Source organism: Vanellus vanellus (genome assembly GCF_965231255.1).
Source record: "Vanellus vanellus genome assembly, chromosome: 4".
In the NCBI taxonomy this organism is placed as follows: domain Eukaryota; kingdom Metazoa; phylum Chordata; class Aves; order Charadriiformes; family Charadriidae; genus Vanellus; species Vanellus vanellus.
In genome coordinates, this window is record NC_138909.1 from 83,237,134 (window position 1) to 83,255,725 (window position 18,592).

At 39.8% G+C, this 18,592-nt stretch overlaps 1 protein-coding gene across 8 annotated transcripts in view; it reads left to right on the plus strand.

The window, feature by feature from the left end:
- ASB5 (ankyrin repeat and SOCS box containing 5) overlaps window positions 1-18,592 on the plus strand; it is a 42,006-nt gene that overhangs the window by 12,422 nt on the left and 10,992 nt on the right. The window contains exon 1 of one of the 8 annotated variants that reach the window (XM_082482169.1): window positions 17,902-18,283. The exons of the other annotated variants lie outside the window; for them this stretch is intronic. Coding sequence (XP_082338295.1) covers window positions 18,226-18,283 — 58 coding nt within the window. The 5' untranslated portion in view covers window positions 17,902-18,225. Of the gene's footprint in view, window positions 1-17,901; window positions 18,284-18,592 lie in introns of those variants that run through there. 8 annotated transcript variants of the gene reach the window in all.

Here is an 18,592-nt window from a genome sequence, read left to right on the forward strand (position 1 = left end):
CACTTATATTCAGTTTGTCAAATGATATGCAAGAATGGTTTGGGTTTTTTTCTGTAGGTCTGTGATTTTTTAACGAAGATTATCTGAAGGAGTGTTGTTAGATTATTTAAGTTGTTTGGGGTTTTTTTTAGGTTATTAAAGTCAGAATGAAACTGAAATAGTACAGCCAATGTCCTGTTAGGAAAGAGGCCTGTACTTAAGATGGCTATATTTAAGGTTGCCAGTTACTTCCCAATCTAAGACAGTTTTCCAAATTACTTGTAAGGTTCCCCATCTTACCCATTTGTGGTTGAAATTTTCCACGCTTGGCATGTGATTATTTTGCAACACTTTAGTGAAACTAATCCAGATATTTCTGAGAATTATTTCTTGATTAAGCTAAAATTTTCTTGTAATAATTTATTTGAGAAGATACAGCCCTTCTGCACTTTGAATCAGTGTCTTGACAGGTATCCGGAAGCTTATTGTTGGTCAGGGTGAGCTTTTGGGCATCTATGTGGAAACCCATCAAATTTTACTGGGTTGAAAGCTCTTGTGAAAATTCCTTTTTCTGTTTGCTCAGGCAGAACTTTGGCAGAGCTGGGTGCTGCTGTTCCCCCAAGCTCACCTGTGGTGAACCAGTACCATTGTCATTCAGTTTCTTTGCCCAGGTCACAGAACGCAGAAGACTCTCTTCTCGTTCTGGTATCCCAGTGCGTGACTGACCCATGGTTTTGCTCAACTTGGGATCCCTGCTGCCTCGCTTGTCTTTGATTGTTGTTCCTTGTCATCTGGGATGACATCACATTTGAGTTAGGTGATGGAACAGGAGGACTTGTCTTGCCTCTTACTGCCTTCACCACTCATCCCCACGTACCGTGAACAGGAGGAAATAACACAAGTTTAATGCAAAGGGGGAAACTGTAGGAACAAGCCAGAAACAGTTTCGAACATAAAGATCTTTTCAGTCTTCAATGTTGGGACAAAAGTTAGATGTTTTGTGTCTATGGATTTAAATTTGCAAACCAGAGAGAGAGGCTCACATCCTAAAGCAGGAGTTAGCTTGCTTTGCAGATTTACCTGAGGTGGATTTATATCATGTGTTCTGTGCACAATTTAGAGAGAAAGGTCTGAAACCCAAAGTTTTTATGTCTGAGTGTGTTAATCACATCTTTTTAACTCTTAGGCATGTATGTGTGTGAGCATGTGTACAGATATATATATTTATGTGGGGGTGTGTACGTGTATTCAGTAGAGTGGGATGGGACTGACTGTCCCACTGGCAGAAAAACTCTCAGTGAGTGTGGTAGCCCTCGCCTGAAATCAGGAATTATTTTGTCAAAAACTGCTGGCTAGCTCTAAGGCAGCTCATTCTGGGAAGACTGACACAGAGTCTGAGTAAGGAAGGAAAAAGACTGGGAAAAACTAGAAGGAAGGGAATAACATGCATTAGGTTCGAGAGTAAAATAGTCTCTTACCTGTTGCTGAATGCAGGAGACTTTAGTTTGGTCATTTGTCTGAACTATTATATCTAAATAAATGTATATACAGCGTTCTAGTAGCTGGCCCATTCCAAAGATGAAAATCTATCACTCTTGCAGGTTACTGTTTTGCTCAGGTAGAAGAGGTTTATATGATTTAAAGCCTCAAACATATGGTAGAGTTTCTGGTTTTCTGCTTGGTTTATTGAAAGAAAATAATTAATGCAACTATTTTGTGCTTAAACTGTACTTTTTACAACTCGACACCTCGGTGTCTTAATTTTTCACTGCCCAACTTGCAGCGTTTAGGTCTGGATTGGGACAGTCCTAAGCGCATGTTCAGCCGAAGTTACACAATCTGCAAATTCAGCCGTTGGTTGTGATTAGCAGGACCAATCCTTGCTCTTTGGGATGCAAATAAGGCTCCTCAAAATGACTATTTTATCTTATCTTTTCTATACTTTTGTTCTGTGTTTGTAGAAGGGGGTGTGATACTGTCTCATTTCACACCATGTTGTGGGATTTGGTTTGTTTATATTTGTGAAATGCAGCACCGAGATACCTCAGTAGAGTTTAAACAATACCGTGGAACAAAATAACCTGTTCAAAGAAATATCTAGAAGATGTACAATAAGTAATGTGAAGCTACAGCTTTTAACATTAAATGATAAAATTAAATACTGAGTATCCTTCTAATTAGTGATCCTGTTCTATGTTTTTTATTAAGCAACTGAGAAACCTCAAAAGAAAAAACCCAAACCAGAAAAATAGCCTGTTGTTGCCTAATTGAAGTTTATGGTGTTTCAAGAAGTAATTCTAATTAGAGGAAATGTTAGTTTTCATTTTCTAGTTTTAACCTGATTACGTACTCTTCTAATTCTGTTAGTGCTGGTATTTTCAGTTTGCTTCTAATACTACAAAATTGCTTTTTGCTGTTCTAATGGCTTGGCTAGGATAGAGTGCTCTAATTTTGAAGAAGAGCCTTTGGAAATCATGTGCTACCAGGCACAGGCACTATTTCATGTTTACTGACTTGCACTCTGGAGTTAAAATAAGCCTTTCTTTTAGGAAGCCTGTATCAATTGAGGACATTTTAGGTACTGAGCAGTAGTACTTGGTGGAACTCCTTTGCTCAAACTGAAGATGTATAGGTCAGTACAGGATTTGAGGCCCAGGGATCACACATTTCATGGCTGGCTGCCTTTGTTTTGTGGCTTGTTCTTTGTCGAATACAAGGAGACAGCTTTATTTGTGTCGTCTGCCTACTGTGGTCTTGTTGTTAGATACTAGTAGTGAAACAGGTCATATTTTGTTCCTTAATATTTCAGGAATATTTTCTCTCCGGTATGGATAGTCACCCATCTACTGTGTTAAATCCATCCCTTGGTTCTCATATGTATGTGAACAGCTGGATAGGGAGAGCATCCCAATAATTAGTAATTATTATGCTGTGTATGCAGCATTGAAAGTTAAGAACTAGATCAATGTTCAGCATCAGCTAAGACCAGAAAAGTGCATATAAAACCTCTCTCTACTAATTGTATGTTACATTAATTTATTTATGGAGATGAAGTCTGAGTAAAACTTTTCTCGTGTGTACAGCTGAAAGGCACCTTGAGAGGTAATTTGGATGCTCTAGGATCAAATATACATTGGTTGTCTGGCAAATGTTTGTCTAACCTGTTTTTAAAATGCTTAGTAATAGTGATTTCTGCAGTGTCCTTATGCAACCAATTACAATTTTTGCTGTTCTCATCACTGGAACACTTCTCAAGACCCACCTAAATCTTTATTTCCGCAAACTAAATACATAAAATATGATTAAGGTATTTATCAGTTTTTCTCCATCTATGAAAAGTAATCCGTTTAAAGACTATTATCATGCGTCTTCCGACCTCTACTGTTTTTGTCTTTTCTAGAATAAAGAAAAAAGGATTTAACTTAGTCTGTCCTCCTCAGTCTTGTTTTCCAGACCTGGAAATACTGTAGTTGCTCTCCTTTGGACCTGTGCCAGTTCATACACAGTTCAGAGACATCTTTATTGATGTCTAATTCCCCATGTTAAACAGTGCTCCAGCTGAGACTTTATTAGTGCAACCAGTGGAACTGTTACTTGTATAAAAGTGGAACAGTTACATCATGTGCCATATATATGATACCCTATGTAATGCCTCCTGGAATGATGCTCCCCCACAACAGTAAAGTATTAAGGATAAAGTTTGTAGCCTGCTATAAACCGCCTGTTAACACAGAGTCACTGTACTGTGCATTTGCTTTTTCCTCTCTTAGTGTAATACTTTGTACTGGCCTTCAGCTAATTTCATGCTCTTGATATCAGACGGTTTCTCCATTTTACTCAAGGCTGCTTTGAATTGCTTCCTGCTGAGCAGTTCCAGCACCTGCAGTTTAGTGTCATTACTGATTTTATAAAAAGAAATATAATATTCTATCAACCGCAGTATTAAAAAACTGAACACCACTAAATGCAGGACAGAACTCTGCAGTCATTTACATTTGTTTAAAATGCATTAAAGATCCATGTTTTAATAAATGATCAGAATTGAATTCTTTTTTCAGTGAAGTCAGAGGTATTGCTACCATAAAAGTATTAAATGAAAAAGGGATCCATTCTATTATAAAGGTCCCGTTTACTGGATTATTTTTAACTTTGGCACTGGCTTTGTAAACACTGATATGCACATACTTGCCCCATTGAATTGAAAGGGACTGATGAGTTGTTCAGAGTGCAGTGCTTTGCAATCAGGGGTTATAGCTGTGTTGTAAATAGGTTGTGGTACCTAGCTTTGCTTTTTTTTTCTTGTGTTGAAGTAAACATGTATTTATTCATTGTGCTAGAAAATTCACAAAAGTCAACGTTTTATTCATTTCTTTCTTTATGGAAAAAGTCATAGCACATATATGTATATTTATTTTTAAACTTCTGTGCCCTACAAACTGGCCTACAAAAATGAACTTAATTGCAAATTAACTTTGGGTATAATTAGCTCCTTAGCAGGCTGTCTGCAGTGACAGTGATCTGCACAGTAAGATTTCTTCTCTGGCGGTATTTCCAGGGCTGTGAGGAGTTAATAAATAGCTCAGCCTTTTGTACAGCTGTTGTTGGATACAAACTGGAGGATCAAAAGCAACCTTTAGATTTTTCCTACTATACCAGCTAGCTCTTCATGTCACGAAAGCACTCTGTATATACATGCGCTGAATTGGAGCTCGGCTGAGCTTTACAGTTCAGTTGCTTTAGGGCGAGGTAGTAGCACTGTGGTATGAAGTGATTTCAAAGTGTACGTGTAACTCTTAAGAGTTAATTCGTTGTCAGGTGTTTTGGGTCTGTGAGATATAAACTGTGCTGACCAATACTGGTAAATGCTGGGTTTGTATGGAAGAGTCCATACTTTGATAATACAGATAACTTCATAGAAGGAGGTATCATTCTCATTCATAAACTTTTTATGAGGCAAAATGAATGTATTTTCTCAAAATGAAACCTGATACTCAGTAACTGTCAAAATGCTTTTAGCTGCAAGCAGAAGGTGGTATAGAGGAACTTTCTTATGAAAGAATCATTTTGCAGAAGTTAATATAGCATATTTGACAAACGACTAATCGTGTACTTAGATACATACTTGGGCTGTGATGCACAAGCTAAGTAGTTCTGAAAACATAAAATGCTTTTCCTTAATACTCTATTTTTTAATTATGTCAAACTGTCTTTGCAAAAGTTTTCATAGAATATCACTTTATGTGTAACTATACTATTTTAAAGTAATATTTGAAAGTTACTTGAAAGCAGAATTTGTAGTATTATAGTTTCTCAAAATATATTATACTGTTCTTGCACAACTGGAGAGGTGAACATGCCCTGATTTCTTCTAAGTTTTACAATAAGAAAGTCTACTTTTGAATGAACACAGCGAGTTCTAAGCTAGCCATCTTTGCTGTGTCTGCCTTGGCCAGGCATGGTAGGAATGCTCAGTACACTGGTTATTCCTAGTTACCCTAAATTAAGCCATCCACAGGATTGTGGTAGTTGAAGGCTGGAGTCCCCATCTCCTTTCAGTGTTATGAGACTTGTAAATAGCGTGATGCCTTCTGTTTCCTTCTTTTTCTTTTATGCTAAGCGCTGCTTGGGTGGACCCAAGAAGCCGGTCCATTAAATACAACTAATAAATAGGAAATAATGCTATGTTTCACTGTTAGAGATCTGCGGTTTGGAAAGCCTGATTGCATTTCGAACTGTAGTGAATGATGAAAGCAACATTGTCCTATTATTTTATTCTAACAAGTTGCAATTGATAATGTCACTCAGCAACAGTTGTTATGTAGGGAAGATAGGCATGAGGCATTTTCTCAACTTGCATTCCACAGAGATCATAGTTCTATTAATAAAAGCCATATAAGACCTCTACGAGCTTCCTGGATACAATAGAGATTCATTTAGTAATGACAGGAATATTGTATGGCATACCTATTCACCATACCACTTGGAGTAAGGCACCACATTTAGCATTTGTTTTTCATATGCAGCACGTAAGCTAATGGTGTAAAAATGCTCAAGATATTGTGAGTGTTCTTTTTTGAAAGTTCAGAAGGGAGGTTTTTTTAATGGAGCTCATCACTTTTTCTTACGCTTCTCTTATGCTAAATAAGTTTGCCTAATGTGACAAATAACTCATACTTCAAAATAAATCTCAAGAAGACGCTTGCTTAGAATGAAGCAAATGATACCACATGTCAGCAAGATACCAGAACCATGCTTCTCGGAAGAACATAACCTACCTTAAAGGGATTTCGGTGAGAGTTGTATGATGTGACTAGACTGGCATGGCCAGAGCCCTGACCTATTTGCAGGAACAAAAGCCGAGCACATCTCTTGGCAAGCATTGACTCGTCCCTCACCTTAATGAAAATCTCTGAGGCTACAGAAACTTCTAGTGAATATATCCGCTGGAGCCTGTTTGCATATTTGTTTCCCTGAAAGAAACTGAGATATCCTATCATGTGGATTCCTTTGTGTTGGTTTTGGTTTTTTTCACTCCTATCTGTATTTGTATGGCAGGACCTCCTTGAGAAGAGCATCGCCACAGGCTGTATTTATACTCAGTATCATTTATGTGTGCCTTCTTGAAATGTGTCTTCTGAAGATGGACCTTTACTTGTCACCAGGTTGGGTTGTTGGCTTGCTTGATGTGCACAGTCTTAAGTTAACTCACATGGAAACCCCCTTCAATTGATTTCTTTATTTTTCTGGATTAAATCTGAACTACAAACAAGTATGAAATGAAACATGAACTCTGATGAAGCTTAAAACCTGGATTTTCAAAGGTGCATAGCAACAAGTCTGAAAGATAATCCTGGAGCAATCTGTCTGCAAGGCCTTAAAGACAACTGTTGTTAAAGAAAGGCTATTAGGACATTCCAGTACTGGATCGGGGCAAGCTCAAACATCCCATCTGCGCTGGTGCATCGGTGGGGCATTAGGCAACAGGGGAGGCCCAAAATAGCCTAGCTCCCTGAAGGTGATGTTCCTCCCCTCGGCCATGGCGTTGTTACGGCCAGCGTTGTGCTATTCACACTCCTCTCTCGCTGGGGATGTTCTCAAGCATTTGCAATGCAGGCGAGCAGCGAGTGAACTTCTGCCAGGGTGAGATGATGATGATGGCTTTGGGGGAATGCATTACGTGCCTAAGTACTGAGCTCTCTTCGTGACTGCAGCAGCACTGGCTGGTGGGTCATAAATCCATTATGGCATGCTGCATCTGTTGCACTAGTGGATGTTACTCTCTGCTGTGTGTAGAGCCCTTCTGGCAACAGATACGGTCGCGCTCTTCACGGCTGTTCTCTGACAGCAGTGGGCTGAAGAGTCACTCTGTGGTGGTCTATACCACTCCCGCACTGACCACTGGTCCCACACCTTGTGTCTGTCTTCTCTGTCAATACCTGAAGCCCAGGCCTGCTTGGTAACTGATTTAGCTAGATTCATCAGCATGACTGCTGTGATTTGTTTTTCTTTAACCCACATATTAGCAAATATTCTGTGTTACCACTGCTGGTCTGCGTGGAGGGCTCTGGCGGTTACACATTGCAAATCCACAAGCCAAAAAATGTAGAAAACGTATAATTTTTCCATATTTGACTTCTCTGGTGGCTGAGACAGAGCCCTTATCATCTCGGAATTTTAAATCTTTTCTAAACCTTCCATTCCGATTGCCAGCATTCAAGGATAGAAAGGCCTAACAACTGTAAATGTCTCAGCGGAAGAGGTAGGAAAACTACTAGCCATCCATGCTGTTGCTACCTTAATAATAATAACAATTTGTATTTCCAGCTCAGAGAGCGCGATGATACTGTATAAAGAGCAGGAGTGCTTAGTAGGCTTTTTTAGTGCTTCTGGTGGCATGGAGAAATGTTATTTTATGTTTAAGTAACTAATGACATTTTAAGTATTATCTGCTGTTATTTGTCTAGATGTGGAGGACAGAGGACTGGTTGGTGACCACTGGGTAATACTTAAGCTTTGGGTGGACTGCTAATGACTTATAATGGCATTGTGTCGGCCGTGAAGTCCAGCTTGATGCAAGAATCTATTTAAATTTCAGCTTCAGGGTTGTAGTCTGTGGATCATGTCAGCAGGAAAAGGCGATTTCTCATCCTGTTCCAGAGTTTCCTGTGGCAGGTTCCATGCAGTCACTGTGACCCTATAACAATCCTGGCCATAAAAGCAGAGGGAACCTGAGAGTACAGGAGAGTTTGGGAAGGGAGGTGGCTCATCGGTTGGCTGACTGAAGGAGGGGTGCACACAAAACACTGATCTGTGACATTTGAAAATAGTGCAATTTTGTTCAATTTTTCCTAAGATAAATTGCTGTTACTCGAGTTTGGGCTGTATTGCATTGGGCTGCATTATGTGTTGAAAGGTGGTGTTTGGTTTTTTTTTTTGTCATTGTTTTTATTAACACTTTTCTTTGGTGTGTTACCACAAGTGCATCTTTATTGCCTCAAGAGCAGTCTTCAAAGTAGAATGAGTTCCCCATTGAAAGAGAGGAACAAAAGTTTCTTTCTGTTTTCATTCCCACCTGTTAAGAGCTGCTGCCCCTGTAAACTCCGAGCTATTTGCTGACATAGAAATGTTGAAACTGTACTGACATGTCTTTTTATAAAAACCTGGATGAAAAAGATCGTGAAGAAAATCACTTGAAAGTTTCCTTTAACTGTTCTTCCCCTGGGTTATAAGAGTTGAATAGAACTAAATATTAGGGAAATGCAACATAATGGTTTATTTAAAAATTCTCTGTTAAATTAAGTCAGAATTCCAAAATCTTCAGTGAAATCCTCCAGTTCCCTTACTCTGAGACTGCAGTGTCTGCCCCTTCCTCTGGTGGCTTTTCTGCAGGTAGCTGCGTTGCTTCTGTGAATAATTAGAATATGAATACTGTCCTAATTGCTTGTGTACCAGAGCAGGAAGGTAATGGCCTGCTGTATTTTTTACATACTTTGATATCTACTTAGATTTCTCTTATGGGTTTTCTGGGGGATTTTGGAAGTGTTTATCTTTTATAGAGAAAAATCTGAGGAACACAATCCAAGTACCAAGCCTCAGTGGTTTCAAATATTAATAGTTTTATTACTGAACGAAGTCAAGAGATACTGATTTTTGTTTTGTGGCTAATGTAATGCAGTGCATGGATGGTTGACAGGAGGAAGATCACATAGCAAATTCCATGCCAGAGGTGGAAGAGAAGTAGTGACTTCTTCAGTCTCACTCCACAGTTTTAACTGTATGTTCATCCCCTTTTTATATCGACATCTCAATTCTGTTTTTAATACATTTCCAGTTGATTTTGGATGTTGGTCTAGCTTTCACTTTTTTTATGTACTGTTTTAATAGGACTTTTTAATGGCTTTTGCCCAGAGGGTGAATAGTTATGTCTAGCAGAATTTAGTGCAAAGTTGCTTCTAGAGTCCTGAAAGGAATAAGCTTTACCTTCCGTAAAAGTGTGAAAAAAGATTCTGATGTCCTCCAAAGTAACTTAATAATATTGAGTGCAGGTGTCTATGGAAATAGGGATAAATTCCCTTGTGCCCTTGCCTTGAAGGTGGCCGATTTTGGGGTTAGTCTAACTCCACTGGCAGCCTCTGAAATTAGTAAAAGAGAATAATAACCAAGAGGGCTGGAATATTTGTGGAAAGCAAGTTGTATGAACTACTTCCAGGCTTGTACCTCTCCTCTAGAAGGACCCAGCTTCATTCTCAGCTGACAGCCTCACCCACAAAACTCCTACAAAAACATGTAGGTCTTGTCTTCCCAGCCAACTGTAAATCCCTGCCCTGCAGCGCCAGATGCTTTGCTTGATCCTGAGCTTCACCACCTTCTCCTGAAAGTCCTGGGATTCTATTCCAAATGGGAAGGAAGTGTGAAACCGAGATGAGCTTCACAGCCATGGCAACATCAGAAATTCTCATCAGTTATTTCTCACCTGGAGAACAGGGCAGATGTCCTCCTGACACAGACACGTCCTTAGTAAGGTTTCCTATTAATTCATTGTTCAGTGTTTATTTACTTGAAGAAAACACTACGATTTAACAAGTAATTGTAGTATTAAAGTGATATATTTATAATGTGCCTTTTTATAATGAGCAAAAGCTCTTTTCAAGACTTAGTTGCAGAGTCTGCTTGCTGGATGGGTAGAAGCGTTTATTTCAGTCTGTGAGATTTTCTGGTTCATTCTGGTTCATTCAGCTGGATAAAACTGGAGGAAAACAACTTTCTGACAGCAGCATAACGTCTGGGAGAGCGCAGGTTTGTCCTCTCTTGCGAGACCGGCAATAGCCCACCTGCTTCTGTTCTGCCAGGAGGATAGTGCCATTCTGGTAGGGCAGCGCTCACGTGCTCTCATTTCAAGGTGAAATTTGCAGCTGCTCCTTACCCTACCTAACTATAATCTTGCCTCTGATTTTCTCTGAAAGAAAAACAGGAGGGGTATGGAAAATTTCGTTGAATACCTGTGTATTACTTCAACATCTTAGGGATTAATTTTTGTCAGGTATCTGAAAGGAGTAGTACTAGTGAAACCCAGTAAAGTTAATTTCCTTTTAAAAAGCTTACAAATGGCTAGTTTTTAGATCAGTAGAAGAGGATAGTGAGGAAATACTAGAAAGAAGTGGCAGGGAGGTAAAGGCAGCTCCTTAACATGTTATTAATACAGAGAAATCACTGTCATCTTTATCCATGCTGGAATTGTATCATGGATTGCTTCTCCCTGTAGATTTCTGTTGTATAGTATCAGCCTAATACATAGTAACAAACAAAAAAAATTCTACTACCAGTTGTTGCCCTTGTTTTTGTCATTATTTCAACAAGTTTTTGTTATTACTTAAAATATTGACTTGTGCTTCTTCTGACAAACTACAACCTTACTTTCATGATGGGATCAGACTTTCAAAACAACCAGTGAAATATCTAAATATCTTTTTTTTTTTTTTTTTAGTAGTCAAACCATGGTTTTATTTAATCAGGTGGTAGTTTTTAGTCGACATCTGTAGGACACCTTGTCCCCTATTTAAAAAAAAAAGAAAACAACACAAAAATCTCCACAGCACAAAAAATCAGAAATGCTTCGTAGTTTCACGGATTCTTCTGAGTTCCAAAATCTTTTAACTGCAAGTTACATATGAGTAAAGCTTGATACAGTAATAATTATTGTTTACATTGTTAAAAGAATTGCCATTCTGATAAAGCAGTTTTAGTTTTTCTGTTTTAAATTGCTTGTTATTCAAGGAACAAAGCATTGAATATTCATGCTTTAAGAATCTTTAAGTTTCTTTTTTGGTTAAATGATTAAAAAATTAACACCTTCTTTCCATTTAAATCATGTAAATAGTTAAGAGTCATGCTGTAGCTAAGCTGATTCTTTCTCCGTTTTAAAAATAGAAAATGCTGGAGCAGTTCTTCCCTTCCCCCACTGTGTACTCACTAGTCCAAGCTAGTAAATGTTACTGAATGGATTTCAGTGTTGTGGCCATTCTACAGTACGTACAGCAAGATCCTTTGTGAAAAAAAGCGAAGGAGGAAAATAGGTAGTAGAAATCCATTTGCGGACGTTCGTCAGCCCCACGTACCTGCACCAATGACAGCCAGGCTTTCCTGCAGAACCAAATCATGACAACAAACACTGCTGTCCAGAGGAGCCAGAATCTCCCCAAAAGACGCCTAGAAAGTATAGGGGAGTGTCCTGCGAAACGAAAAGCTAGCTGGGGTATTCTGACCAGCCAAGGTTAGTAGAGCAGCCATTGCAGAGACCGGGTGCTGAAGTATGCTAAGCTGACCCAATTTCTGATGTTCTAGCTCTAAACTGTGTTTTGTTTTGGTTTGTTTGTTGTTTTTTTTTTTTTTTCTAGCTGTAATATAAATGCATGCTTATGTTAGTGGCACTTTATTGTCTCGCATGGGTTAATGCAAAGGTGTTGAAGCTATTTTTGTTCTTTCTGCCCTCTTATCAGCTGATCTAAAATACCTTTTCTTGTTTATCTGCCCTATTTGTTCTATGCAAGTGGTTAAGGCTTGGCTTACCCTGACTTTTGCTGTGCTGTCACAAGGTAACTGGATACTGAAGGCTAATTGTTTACAACAGGCAGCGGGGGGGAATGGGAGGAGGGGGAGGAGTAAGCTCTACATATGACTTTTATATATAAAGAGAAGCTTATAGGTAGCTGAAATTGAAGGCAATGGAGGAACTACAGGTGACAGAATTCTTGTCCTGTACTAAGATAGTAAATACAAAGACATAATTATAAAGATTTGCACAGAGAAGTACTTAGGAGATATTTAAGTTGCTGGACATTGATGTTTTCGGCAATGAGCAACAAACTATTGTAAAATAAGTGTTTAGGACTGCTATTGTCTGTGCCATATTTTCCTATTTTTTTTCATCTTACAAGTATGTAAAAGGGAGCTTTGAGTAACTGTGAGTCTAATAGAGATTTTTTTTTAAAGAGTGATCATAATCCCAGTTACTGTTGACCATGTCATGAGGCTTAGAGTGAAACAACAAAGAAATTAAGGAAATCAAACTTGAAATTCCTGATAATGTGATGCCAAATGAAAAACAGGAGGTGTTAAAATAGTCAAGGAAAGTAGGAGACAGGAAAGAGAGATTTGCTATATTGTGCTTAGAAATAATTATGAATTTGCTGTGTAAAACATAGCTATATGTTATAGGAAGTGGAGTTATTCTTAAAAATACCTTTGCTAATTTCCAGTACTGCGGGTTTTAGAATTAAGCAATATTCAAGAATTTAAGCAACAGTTGCCATAACTTCCCAAGAGACTATTTGAATGCAATGGTACTGTAAGGTTATATTTATTCATCAGTTTTAATACGTAGCATAACTTTTACCCTCATATTGTTTACCGTTTGGGCTAAGATTTCCTGTTCTACAGTAACTTTTATTTATGAAGATCTCAGCTAGTTAGGTCAGTATTTTCCAAAAAACTAGGACATTCTCCCTCAACTGGAAAGAAATTTTACAAAAGTTTTTCAATGTTAGCCCTAGCCACTCCTTGATATGGTTCAGGGTTAGGCCCTTTTGCTGTTCTTGCAAAGAAATAGCTACTGTCAGCCAAGTTTTGAAATTTTCAAAATCCTAGCAAAATACGGAAAGTAAAATTTCCTGAAGATTCCATATTAACACGGTCCATCTACTTACAGCCTCTTTGGGATTGCCAAACTGGGTGGGTGTATGTATTGATGGACATCTTGAATTACTGAGAGACTTCTCTTGCATTGAGGGTGTTGCAGTTTGCTGGAATAACAGATCTATCTAATGTCAAATCTGAAGAAGGCTCTTTTCTTCCCTCTCTCTTCCCACCCATGGAGGTATCCAAACCTGACTTTGTTCTTCAGGCACCCTTGCAGAGCAAAGCAAGAGGAAGGGATATTGCATGGCAGGATGTAATTAAATGCGTTGCTTGGAAAAGGACTAAAAGTGATACAGGGTGGAATATGTCATTAGAAGATTCGGTAGAAGGGTGAAGGGATAGAGTTGGGCTAGGAAAAGGACTTCAGCCTACTGGTATGAGGGTCCGCCACCAGGTTATTTTACCAAAACTTCCTGGATGTGGCAAAAATCAGCACACTTGACCCAGCTTTGCTGCTCAGCTGGGTGCTGGCTAGGGGTTATGCCACGTGCTGGATTCACTCTCTGCAGGCAGGGAAAATACCGGGGATACTGGAAAAATTGCTTGCAGTCTGGATTAAGACTGAGACTGCATTTGAGGAGCAAAATGATTCCAGGCAGAAGTGAGTGGAATGTCAGCTCCGAATGTCTGTATGCTTTTTCTGTCAGCTTCTAGTTGGGAAGGCCACTGGAAAACCTTTACTTCATTTTAGTGACTCATCCAAGGTAACGATAACAGCCCAAGCATGCTACCAGCTGCTCCATGTACTCAGATCTCTCTGCTGTGGGTCTAATGGATTACGGCGTTTAGAAGTTGATGTGATTTTACACCTTGGCACTCACGCCATGGCACACAGAGTTTGCAAGCTACTTTTGGCTGGAAAAATAGTCAGCCCGTTGTTGGTCCTTCAAGAAGACGGAAAAAGCAAGCTGTGCATGAGCAATGAGCAATGTGACAAGCGAAAGGGCCTGACACGCTTCGTCCCATGTGTGCCAGGAGCCAGCAGCAATGACTGCAGCGGCTGCTGCCAGTGTCATTGTCATTGCCTTCATATGGCATAATGCTGCTTCTGCTGGGACACAGGCGAGCTGTGCTTGGAGCACAGAATCACCGAGTGGCAGGGGTTGGAAGGGACCTCTGGACATCATCTAGTCCACCCCCCTGCCAGGGGACAGATTGGACAGGAACACATCCAGGCAGGTTTTGAAGATCTCCAGAGAAGGAGACTCCACACCTCTCTGGACAGCCTGTGCCAGGGCTCTGCCACCCGCAAAGGAAAGACATTTTTCCTCATGTTCAGATGGAATTTCCCATGTTCCAGTTTGTGCCTGTTGCCCCTTGTCCTGTCGCTGGGCACCACTGGAAAGAGTCTGGCCCCGTCCTCTTGCCACCCGTCCTGTAGGGATTGATCAGCATTGATGAGATCCCCTCTCAGCCTTCTCCAGGCTGAACAGCCCCAGCGCTCTCAGCCTCTCCTCAGCAGGGAGGTGCTCCAGTCCCCTGAGCATCTTTGTAGCCCTCCACTGGACCCTCTCCAGCAGTTCACTGTCCTTGAACTGGGGAGCCCAGAACTGCACACAGCACTCCAGATGTGGCCTCACCAGGGCAGAGCAAAGGGGGAGGATGACCTCCCTTGACCTCCTGGCCACGCTCTTCTTGATGCACCCCAGGAGACTATTTGCCTTCTTGCCCACAAGGGCACACAGCTGGCTCATGGGCAACTTGTTGCCCACCAGTACTGCCAGGTCCCTCTCATCAGAGCTGCTCTCCAGCAGGCCAGTTTCCAGCAGGATATTGCTGGGGTGTTTTTTTAGGATTTTTAATATGGTTTAGTGGCTCGTGTATCTGTGTGAAAAGGATGTTAAATTGCAATGACAAAGCACTCAAAATTTAGGAATTGTTAAAAGTAACATTGCCTGTGCTGTGCTGATTTGACCCTCCAATGCGCTAGAACCCAGTATTTGACAGCAGAAGCACATGCCATACTTTTCCACAAAGCCTGCTTTCTTGGAGGTGCAAGATGGACAATCCTCTGAGAATTCGTTAGGTTTATACTTGGAAAAAATCTGCCCTGTGTTTTCCTGTGTGTTGCAAAGGTAAGAAGGTGTGAAGTGTAGGAAAAAAGGGTTAACTTTTTAATGTCCGTAAAAGCAAATTCTCTTCTTGTCTTTGCTGTGCCACCTGTGTGTTTTAAGACCAATCATCTAACCTAAAAGTTTCTTGACTGATCATGGTTATTATTATCTAAGGCTGAAATTTCAGAAGCTTAGAGGTCTCATAGCTGTAATTAAACTATGCTTTCAGTGTACACTGCAATGCTTAAGTACCCTGGAAAAAATAAGCTATTAGATTGGGTTTATAATTTAAGCATTAAAACTCTGTCTTTTGGCTACTTAGTTATAAAACACTGTATATGAAGATTCAGCAAGGGTTTTCAAGTATTCTTTTATTATTGGGAGAATACCATGAAAAAGGCAATATAAAATTCACAATGTTATAGTCAGTTTATTGTTTGGATAGCATGGCTTAAAGAGCAGGAGATCCTGCTAGATAGGGAGATACAAAATACATTGAATGCTAACGCATTCATTCAATACAGCACTGGAATGGCAAAACTGATGTGGGTCCTGTACTGGGGGGGGATCATAAACACTTTGATGGTGGTGAGCCCCTGACGCAGGTTGCCCAGAGGAGCTGTGGCTGCCCCATCCCTGGAGGTGTTCAAGGCCAGGTTGGACGGGGCTTGGAGCAACCTGGGCTGGGGGGAGGTGTCCCTGCCCAGGGCAGGGAAAATAATTTTTTTTTGTATGGTTTTCAAGGGTAGGAAATCATTGGCAATTGCATTTGGAACGAAATCCCCAAATTTTGAAAGTCTACATGATGATAAACACTGGAAAGAATATTGGTTTGAACCAATCAAAGTTTCTTTTTTTTGTATACATATATTTATGTATTTGTGTGTATATATTTAAATATTGCTACATAATTTTCAGTCAAATGAAAACAAAGATTATTTGAAATATTGAAATATTTAAATGTCACTTGAACTGTATCTTCTCTCTCGGACGGATTTTAATCATGTCTGGCCTAAATTCTGATTCTTTTGGAGTACTTCAGTGTTCGTGGTTGGAATTTCATTTGTTTAAAGAAGTGGCTTCTGTTTTGCCAGTCATACCTCATTGTAGTAGTTAATCACCGCAGGTGCATTTCTTAACTTTTAAGTCCTTGACTTAAGATTCTTTTCAATAGTTTTTAACATCAAGTAGCAGTTAAGTAGTTGACACACTTCTTTATCCTGTGAGGGCTTTAGACAAATGGGTGATTTTATAGTGCCACAGTAAGTCTCTTAGAACTTAATTGGATATACAAAATATCAGGTAGATTTAACAACTGGAGTGAAGTGAGTGCATTGATCTCAGCACTATAACAGTACAGAGGTTTTCTGTTATTGTTACTGATCCCATCTGTTACTTCAGATGCCATGAACTGAAACACTCCGAGTAGATCTTAAGGAGTGAAAGGTAACAGTGACGAGCTTAATCTAGGAATTAATCTAATGCTAGGAATTAATCCCTAGCATTTGCTAGTTATGCAGAAATAAATATTAGCTACAACACTTTCCAAACAGAATCATGGAATGGTTTAGGTTAGAAGGGACCTTGAAGATCATCTCGTTCCAACCCCCCTGCCATGGGCAGGGATACCTCCCCCCAGCCCAGGTTGCTCCAAGCCCCGTCTAACCTGGCCTTGAACACCTCCAGGTATGAGGCAGCCACAGCTTCTCTGGGCAACCGGTGCCAGGGGCTCACCACCCGCACAGGAAAGAATTTCTTCCCAATAGCTCATCTAAATCTCTCCTCTTCCAGTTTGAAGCCATTCCCCTTCATCCTATCATAGTTGGTGTTTCTCGTCTCCCAGTAATGAGCTGTGGCAGGCTTCTGGTGTCAGTTCTACTCTGAAGATGCTCCCTCTCCTGAGGACTGGGACACCATCTGTTTCCCTTTAGAGCAGTATTTTTCTAAAGCACTGAGCCCTGGCATAAATCTTCTCCCAGGGAAGCCAGTGAGAAGACTTTCATTCATTTCCAGTCCTCCTTGTATTGAAAACCCAACTTTTTAATGTACGTTTTAAACTGGTTTGGGGGTTTTGGTTTTTTTTTGTTTGTTTGTTTGTGGTTTTTTTTTTTATGACTACACAAATTTTTAGTAATAAAAACAAAAGGATGGGATGACTGGAGTTAATGACTTTCACAAAAATATTTTTACTTAGTATTTTACTACTGTGACCGTAACTGCAGGGATGATTTGCAGGTAGATGTAAAGGAGTGAAGTCTGTAGGAAAACAGGAAGAAAATAACATTAATGACTTAGAAATGGATCAAAGCCAGAATTGTAAATCCCCATTTTGGGGGATTTTCACTGCTGAGAGTAGTTATCAAAACCCCAATTTAACAACCAAAGAATTGTTTAGAAGATAATGGAGGCAACAGTGAAGTGCTAAAAGAAGAACACAGTTCAGCGTACAGATCCAATAGCATTTGAAACAGGTTCAGAACATTTTTGCTCATTTCTTTTTAAAGTATATTATGAGTAAGTAGTAAACTAACAGATGAACATTTGGCAGTGCTTCCCTTACAAATCTATGTACTAATACTTATTTTTGAGGATAGAAAACTATGTGTCCCATCGCGTGAGATTAAAAAAGGAGGCATTTGTCCTGCAGTTCTTACTCAGCTCAAGGTTCTCTTGATTTCACTATCAGTTTTCTCTTCTGCTGAAATTCCAGTTCCGCTATCTTGAAAGGCAAACACACTTTGAAAAGTTGTTAATGTTAAAAAAAGAAATGTGAAAAATGAACAAAAAGGGCCACCGTCCTTTAGTGTAAGAAAAGAAACTGGCAACTTGGGTATGCTCGTACCTCCCAAGCTGTGTTTACTGGAGGGTGAAGGTTGGTATTGCAGCGAGCTGCTGATCCCCTGCCCGACACAGCTGCCCTCTAGTAAGAACAGACGAAGCCAGAACAGATTTTTTTTCTTTCTTTCTTTTTTTTTTTTTATTTTTCAGATTGAAAGAAATGAGTAGGATTTATAATTGCAATTGGCTGGAAGTGCCATGGGGCGATGGAGATCTAGGTATTGTATGATACTTTGTGATTTTTTTTGTTAGCTTTGCCTGTTAATGCAGTGAATATGTTTATTCTTTCTTGTTGGTGTTTACAAAGCAATGTAGGCTGCCCTTCCTGGTGAACTATACACCAGAGAGCTTGGAACTAACGTGTCTTCTAAATATAGTTGGAGAGACTTTGTATTCAGCATCTGTCAGAGACAACATCGGTAGGGAATTAATGCATTAACAGTTTTGGAATAGCCTGTGCTTGCTAATGCTGCTGTTACAGACAACAACGAAGGAAAAAATTTCCTCGTTTATATTCTTGGTAACCC